This window comes from Orycteropus afer, unplaced genomic scaffold (assembly GCF_000298275.1).
Source record: "Orycteropus afer afer isolate SDZICR_OR568_19922 unplaced genomic scaffold, OryAfe1.0 scaffold00179, whole genome shotgun sequence".
Lineage (NCBI taxonomy): Eukaryota > Metazoa > Chordata > Mammalia > Tubulidentata > Orycteropodidae > Orycteropus > Orycteropus afer.
Window position 1 is genome coordinate 3,668,163 of NW_006921766.1, and position 9,157 is coordinate 3,677,319.

General features: G+C 38.8%; 1 protein-coding gene across 1 annotated transcript in view; it reads right to left on the reverse strand.

Annotated features, from left to right (window-relative positions):
* PDE9A (phosphodiesterase 9A) overlaps positions 1 to 9,157 on the reverse strand; it is a 191,687-nt gene that overhangs the window by 46,411 nt on the left and 136,119 nt on the right. The window contains exon 6 of the mRNA XM_007947308.2: positions 1,228 to 1,282. Within this exon, the coding sequence (XP_007945499.2) occupies positions 1,228 to 1,282 (55 nt within the window). The remainder of the gene's footprint in view (positions 1 to 1,227; positions 1,283 to 9,157) is intronic.

The window sequence follows — 9,157 nt, forward strand, 5'->3', positions numbered from 1 at the left end:
ATTGACATGATAATTTAGAAAGAAAAGGAAGTCCCACATTGACACAGAATCTCAGTGAGAAAGCTTATTTTTTTAAAATAAAATATTTATTATTATTATTTAAAAAAAATTTTAATTGTGATTTGGGTGACATTTAACAAAGCAGATTCATTTTACATTCAACACTTCATACATATTTTTGTTTTGTGACACTGGTTCCCTGCAGTGCAATATCTCACCTCCCACTTCCTCCCTGTGGTTACCCTTTCCCTGTGTCCTTCTTGTCTATGAATTCTTCCCTCCCTACCTTTCTTCCTGTGCAAATGCTGCCCTTCTGATCTCCCATGGTTGATGGTTCTAAGGTGTTAAGCTGGTAGGCCTGTCTGAGAGTTAAGCTATCGGATTGAGTTCAATTCCAGGCCCAAAGGGTGACTAAAGGCCATAGTCTTGGGGGTTTCACCAGTGTCTATCAGACCAGTAAGCCTGGTCTTGTTTATGATTTTGAGTTTTGTTCCACATTTTTCTCCCACTCTATAGGATCTCCAATTTTGATCCATTTCTGAGTGGTTGGCTTTGGTAGCCAGGCACTATCTAGTTCTGGTCTCAGGGTCACATAGCTTTAGGTTCTCATGGCCCATTAGTCCTTTAGACTAACTGTTCCCATGTGTCTTTAATTTTCTTCAATCTTTTTTGCTCCAGATGAGGAGAGACCAATAGTTGCCACTTAGATGGCTGCTAGCAAGTTTTTAAGACCCCAGTTGCTACACACTGAAGTAAGATGTTGAACAATATTTTTATATACCATGTTGTGCCAATTCAGCTTGATGCCCTGTGACCATGGTAAGCAGCTTGCAGGCCCAGTGACCCATACCCTCAAAGTGTTTATTTGTGGCTAAGAAGTTATCCTAACTTTTCCTCCTGTTATGTTTAAAAATCTATTTATTTTTATTTGTCATTATTATTTTTTAAAATGATGTCAATTCTTGTAGGTTGTCCTAGGAGCCATACAAGAGCCAGGAGAGAACATTCTCATCTCATCCTCAAAGTGCCTGCTTGGTGTGGTCTTTGATTCAGGTGAGCCTTTCTCAGACCCCATTCAAATTGGCTTACGTATTGAAGCAACAGAAGGTTTTCCACTAAAGGCAGTTTCTCCTGCCAGGCTCAGAGCAAGGCATCCACATTTGCTAGTGAAATAAAGAGTACACACCTCTTGATATTAAGATATTATACATTGAATATGCCATGTACCTTGAGAACTGCTCTGCGACCTGAGTCAGCATACTCTGGATTAATTCTTCTCTCTCTGCAAATGAAAAAGAGAAAGACAGATGGAACACAGTCAACGACAAACATCTGTGGACCTTCATAGGCCCCAAACCTGTGTGTTCTGGGGATATGGTACCAACATATGACTAAAGTGCTGTCAAGCTACCTGGAGGGATGCTCTGGCCTTTCTCTTAGGTGTCTTGGGTTTTTCTGTTCACCTTCAAATGCCCTTTCCCTCCTTGATTGCTCCAGTGCCCCACAATCCTGCACTCTCAATGGTCTCTCAGCAGAGTGTTCTGGGCTGGTGGTCCTTTCATTGCTGGCACCAGATATAAAAGGAGGCAGGATGGGGTTGCTACATAGGGGAAGTTTTTATTTGGTGCCTTGGTCCATTTTATGGGCGGCAAATGTGTGACAAAGTAATTTTGAGATATATCTCAAGTTCAAATCTTGTTGTTCTTATGGGTGGGCCACAAAGAAGCAGCTGGCTGGGTTGAGCAAGTTTGTCCTTTGGTTGCCTGGCCTGTAAAAGTGGGCAGAGCTGCTGGTTTTGCAAGATTCAGGTCCCAGGCTGCAAATAATCCACCTGTTTTCCAGTTTCCTGGTCATGCCCAATGCTGGACACCTCATAGGGAGGGATTCTTTTCAGAAATCCTGCTAAGATAGATGAGGAAGAAAGACCTGACAGTCTACTTCTGAAAAATAACCACTGAAAACCCTATGGATCACAACAGAACATTGTCCAATATAGTGCTGGAAGATGAACCCCTTAGGTTGGAAGTCATTCAAAATATACAGTAGCCATAGCAATGGGCTTGAGCATGTCAATAATCATTAAGATGGTACAGGACCAGTTAATGTTTTGCTGTTGTACACAGCTGACTCTAACAACATAACAACAACATGCTCTTGGGAATGGAGACTTTTCTTCTTGGCTCCAGATGGCCATTTGTTCATGCCTGAAAACATTAAGAACCTATGTAAGGCTTAATTCTGACTTCATGTATCTTTTCTGTTAACTCTACACCTAACCCTCCAGTAAAAACAAAGCAAATTAAACCAAAACCCACAAAAACAAACAAAAAGCATTAATCCAATTTGGCAATGGGGCTTAAAAGCTAAGAATATTTATATCCTCTCACCCAGTGTCTCTATTTCTAGGATGTAATCATGTATATACACAAAAAATGTTCATTACAATGTTATGTAGCATAATGAAAACTATAGCAACCTATATGTCTATCAAATGGGGATTTTTTAAATAAATTAGAGTATATCTGTATTATGGGATCATATTCTGATATTAGAAATAGTATCTGGGTTCTGGCCGGTAAGATGGTGGACTAGGCAGAAAGACTGAACCTCTTCAAAAAAGAAAAGAGAAACTAATTAACACAGACACAGAAGATAATCCTGGACCCCTGAGCCTTGAAGGGAAGGATATAGAAGTGGACCAAACCCCAACTTGCAGAAGAATTTGCATGAAAATTCCAAAAAAAGGAGACATACGGAGCTGCAGTCTGCCAGCGATCCTGACGGCACAGACAGCTTGGAGATTCCCGAGTGGTGGTAGGACCTAAGAATTAAACTAAAAATTGGCCCTGCTAGCCAGGGACTGCACAGAGGACTGTGTACGGTGGCTGGGGAATAAATGGAGAAGGTGAAGAGACAGGTGGGCTGAGCTGTGGACTTTCGCTTGGTCCGGAGGGCACCGCCATTTTGAAGGGTTAAAAGCAGCTTCACTATTTTGGATATTTAAAGAGACAGCTCTCTCACAGATTCCTGGGGCTTAAGAACACATTCTGCTTTCCAGCAACCCCAAGGACACTCTGGACCTGCAAGACTGAAAAGGTACGACATTCCTCTTGTTACTCTTATACCCCACACCTGCTTGGTGAATGGAGGTGCAGCCATCCCCCACTACCACCTACCTTCTGGCCCCACAGGAACTCCATCATGGTCTGTGTGCTCAGACGGAGCCTGGGTGCCCTGCTCTGTCCTCCACCGATTTTTTCTTTTTGTTTATTTCTTTTTCACTTTCTTTTTTTCTGGGCATTAGTTTGCTTGTATTTGTCTGTTTTAAAACAACTATTATTATTAATACTTTTGTCCTTTTTATTATTCTTCTTAATCTTCCCCTCCCAGGTCCTAGTTTTCAGCATTTTTTCTTTTCCTTGTTCCTGGTTGAATTTTTTTTTTTTTAATTTAAAGTTTCCCCCACCTTTTTTCTCATGGTTAACCCTCTTCCTTGTTTTTCTTTTTGCATTTTTCCCATTTTTTCCCCTCATTATTCTCCTTCTCTACTTTTTTTCTCTTAGTGCCCTATCCCCAGATATTGCAGGTTTTCTTATTTTTTCTTCTTCTTTTTCTCTTTTTGGCTACTGTTCCTGTGTGATTACATGGTGTGTTTTTTTGCCCATGGGCTTTTAGTTTTTTGATGGTTATTCAATTGTAATTTGTGTCCAACTGAGTGGGAGATGACAACAGTCCCCATAAGATACAACTACACCCACATCTCCTGCAACTTCACTTACTGAGTGAGAGCCACTACCTCCTGCTCCACCAATGGGCCAATGATAAAAAACCACCAAGAAGAGCCTGAATCACCCTTGGCTACTCTAGAAATACTATCTTGGAAAACATTCATGTCTGTTGTTAAAGCAAAAATAAGTAGATTATAAAGCAGTAAAGTAGATCTCATTTTTGAGAACATATTGGGAGGGTACACTACAAATAAGGAGCTCTGGTGGTGCAGTCATTAAGGCATTCAGGTGCTAACCAAAAGATCTATAGTTTGAACTTACATGTCACTCCATGGAAGAAATATGAGGCAATCTGCTTCCATAAAGATTTACAGCCTTGGAAATCCTATAGGACAGTTCTACTCTGTCCTATAGGGTCACTATGAGTTGGAATTGACTTGATTGCAGTGGGTTATACTACAAATTAATAATAGTACTTTTGGTTATAAGATTATATGTGATTATAAGTATAACGTCTATAGGTGGTGTAGATAATGCACTTAGTTACTAAACAAAAGTTTTAGAGGTTTGAGTGCACCCACCGGTGCCTTAGAAGCAAAGATGTCACTTTGAAGACTAAAGTGTGTGCCTGACCCAAGCCACAGTCTCTTCAATTGCCTCACATGCATGTGAAAGCTGGACAATGAAGACGAAGTGATGCATTTGAATTATGGTGTTGGCAAAGAACACTGGATATACTATGGACCGACAGAAAAACAAACAAATCTGTTTTGGATGAAGTACAGCCAGAATGCTCCATACAAGCAAGGATGGCAAGACTTTGTCTCACATACTTTGGACACGTTATGAGGAGGGGTCATTCCCTGGAGAAGGATATCATGCTTGGCAAAGTAGAGGGTCAGTGCAAAAGAGGACGACTGTCAATGAGATGGTTGACAGTAGCTGCAACAACTGGCTCAAGCATAGCAGTGATTGTGAGCATGGCATAGGACCAGGCAGTATTTCATGCTGCTGTACATGAGGTCACTATGAGTCAAAACAGATTCAATGGCACCAAACAACACAAGTGCCTCAGAAGAAAGTGAGGGTGAAAGAAATGAAAGGGTGAAACTACTTCCAAAAATTCAGCTGTGGAGAACCCTATGAGTATAGTTCTACTTTGACACACATAGGATTGTCATGAGTTGGCACTGAATTGATGGTAACTGATTTGGTATAAATAAGATGATTTTCTTATTTTTGCTTCCCCATATCTTATATATTTTCTATAATGGACATATATTAACATCACAAAAGGGAGGGGAAAAAAAAAACTCTTAATCAATCTAAACTAACTATTGAGATCTTATCCCGTCATTTGTCAAATGAAAGGGTGAAACTGCATGACCCATGTTTCCTCCAGTTTTCACATTCTACGTCTTGAGCCACAGAAGAAAAGTTATGTTTTTTCATATTTTTTAAAACTACATGTCAGCTAGGAAACTTTCATAGAGCCATAGATTGAGTTGCTGGCTTGTCCATGGCTCAAACCTTCAGAGAGGACTATACCTGGCAAGGAAGTAAAGCAGAGACTCTACTGACAAGGACCACCAGCAAAAAGACTTCACAGGCTTCCCTGCTGAAGTCATAACAGGATTTTAGATCACTTATTCTGAACTCTTTGGCAAAAATAATGTATCACATAACCTTCAAGAGTTAATTTCAAACTCTTGAGATAAATTTAAACTCTACCAAACAATCAACATTTATAGAATACTCCACCTAACAACAGCAGAATACACACTCTTTTCAAGCACCTATGAAGCATATATAAAATAAACTCTATCTTGACCCATAAATAAAACTTCAAGTTTAAAAGAACTGAAATCATGCCGACTATGTTCTCTGACCAAAATAGAATCAAATGAGAAATCAATAACAGAAAGATAATAGGAACATTTAAAACACTAGGAAATGAAACAGCATACTTCTAAATAATTTACAAGTCAAAGTGGAAGTCTCAAAGGAAATTAAAAAATACATTTAGCTGAATGAAAATGAAAATATAACACATCAAAATTTAGCTGTGGGAAACAGCTAAAGTAGTGCTAAGGGGAAAATTTATAGCAGTAGATGCTTACAAGTCTCAAATCGACAATCTAAGCTCTCACTTCAACAACAACAAGAAAAAGATTAAAATAAGTCCAAACCACTGACAATAAAGATAAGAGCAGAAACCACTGAAATTGGAAAGAGAAAAAATAAAGAAAATCAATGACTCAAAGGAGAAAAAGAGAGAAGACAGATCACCAATGTCAGGAACAAAAGAGGGGATATTACTACAAATCTTGCAGGCATCAAAAGGATAAAACAACAACAACAACAAAAAAAAAAACAAACCAAAATTCACTGTCATTGGGTCGATTCTGACTCACAGTAACCCCCATTGGGTTTCTGAGGCAGCAAGTCTTTATGGAAGTAGATTGCTCAGTCTTCTTTCCACAGAGTGGTGGATGGGTTTGAACCACCAACCTTCTGGTTAGCAGTTTTATACCTTAGACACTGTGCTACCAGAGCTCCTTATCAACAGGATAAGAAGAGGGATATTATGAATAACTCAATACAGAGTTAATCTCACAATTTATATAAAAGGGACCAATTCCTAGAAATCATGAATCACCATAACTCATGCAATCCCAAATAGATAATTTGAATATCCCTATACAACTAAGAAAATATTTTTTTTTTTAAAAAAAGAGAAAAAAATGACCTCATCAGATGTAATACACAGGAATCAAATCAACTACATCCGTGGAAAGAAGCAAAGGAGAAACTCAATGTCATCAGTTGGAATAAGGCCAGGGCTGACTGTGGAACAGACCATCAATTGCTCATATGCAAGATTAAGTTAAAGCTAAAGAAAATTAAAACAAATTCATGAGAGCCAAAATACCACCTTGAGTATATTCCACCTGAATTTATAAACCAACTGAAGAACAGATTTGATGCACTGAACTCCAATGACTGAAGACTAGACAAGTTGTGGGATGACAGCTCATCATCCATAAAGAAAGCAAAAGGTCATTAAAAAGATAGGACAGAAAGAAAAGAAGAAAATGGATGTCAGAAGAGACTCTGAAATTTGCTCTTGAAGGGAGAGAAGCTAAAGCAAATGGAAGAAATGATGAAGTAAAAGAGCTGAACAGAAGATTTCAAAGTGTGGCTCTAGAAGAGAAAGTAAAGTATTATAATGAAATGTGCAAAAACTGGAGTTACAAAATCAAAAACAAAGAACATGCTCCACATTTCTCAAGCTCAGACAACTGAAGAACCTGCACTCAGACAGTCATTTGAACAGAACTAGGGGACACTGTGTGGTTTGAAATCAGAAAAGATGTGCTTCAGGGTTGTATCCTTTCACTATACTTATTCAATCTGTATTCTGAGCAAATAATCTGAGAAGCTGGACTATATGAAGGAGAACATGGCATCAGGATTGGAGAAAGATTCATAAACAGCCAACAATACGCAGACTGCACAATCTTGCTAGCTGAAAGTGAAGAAGGCTTGAAGCACGTATTAATGAAGATAGAGACTAGAGCCATCTGCATGGATTGCACATCAACATAAAGGAAACAAAAATCCTCACAACTGGACCAATAAGAAACATCATGATAAATGGAGAAAAGATTGAAGCTCTCAGGGATTTCATTTCATTTGGATCCACAATCAAAGCCCATGAAAGGAGCACTCAAGAAATAAAATGATGTATTTTACATTGGGCAAATGTGCTGCAAAAGGCCTGTTTAAAGTGTTAAAGTGCAAAGATGTCACCTTGAAGACTAAGGTGTGTCTAACTCAATCCATTTCCTTTTCAATAGCCTCATATGCCTGTGAGATCTGGAAAATGAATAAGGTGACCACAAAAGAATTGATGGCTTTGAATTGTGGTATTGGCAAAGAATATTGAATGCACCATGGACTGCCAGAAAAAGGAACAAATCTATCCTGGAAGAAGTACACCCAGAATGCCCCTTAAAAGCGAGGATGGCAAGACTTTGTCTTTCACACACTGGTCATGTTGTCAGAAGGGACGAATCCTCAGAGAAGGATATCATGCTTGGTGAAGTAGAGGGTCAGCAAAAAAGAGGAAGACTCTCAATGAGATGGATGGACATAGTCCTGTGACAATGGGCTCAAGTATAGCAATGACAGTGAGGATGGCACAGGACTCTGTTGTACATGGGTCACTCTGAGTCAAAACCAACTTGAGGGCACCTAACAGCAATAACTACATTTTAAAAAATGAATTTGTAATTTAAAACATCACCCAAAAAAGACATTTTTAGGCTTCGATGGTTTCATCTACATGATTATAAAAAATTAACACAATTCTATGCAGTCTCTTGTAGAAAACAGAAGAAGAGGGAACACTCCTTGATTCATTTTGTAGAACTAGCATTACTGTAATACCAAAACCACAGAAATAGAGTACAGAGAAAAAAGGAAAAAGTAAAGAAAACAACAATTATCTCTCATGAATACCACAGAAAAATCCTTATCAAAATATTAGAAAATTGAACTCAGCAATATATAAAAAGAATTAATCAACATGATCAGGTGGAGTTTATTCCAGAAATGCAAGACTGGTTCAATTTGAAAACCAATCAATATAATCTACCATATTAACAGCTTAAAGAAGAAAAGTCACATTATAACATCAACTGATTCGGCAAAAGCACTTGACAAAATTCAACACTCATTCTTGGTAAAACTCTCAGAAAACCAGGAATAGAGAACTTCCTCAACTTAACAAAGAACATCGACCAACCAACCAGTAAAGAAACAAAACCCAAAACCTTACAGATAACATAATGGTGAAAGACTGAATGCTTTCCTTCTGAAATCAGGAACAAGGCAAGGATCTCTATTCTCATGACTCACTCAACATAATGCTGGAAGTTCTAGCCACTGCAATAAGAGCAGGGGGTAGGGGGAAGGTATACAGATTGGAAAGGAAAAACATAAAACTGTCTCTATTATAGATGACATGATTGTCTACATAGAAAATTACAAGGAATATTAAAAAAAAAAAAACTACTTGAACTGTGGTGCTTATGTTGGTGTGTCAACTTGGCTGGGCCTGGTTGAGTGCCTGGGCAGCTGGTGGTAGTTATTCCCCATGATGAGACTGGCAATCAACTCCATGATAGGATCTACCACAAGCAGCTGAGTAGCTACTTTGGGTATGTAGTCTGCTTCTTGTATATAAGAAGCAGCTTTGGAGCCTGGTGGAACTGCTGAGACTATGGCCCCTAGCTGCCCTTCAGATCTGGAATTGAACCCACACCTGTGGATTCCAGCCAAACAAAAGACAGGCATATGAGTTGAACATTTACCTCAAGTAGATACACTCCTTGGAGAGAACAATCATGGGAGAAAGAAGGGTT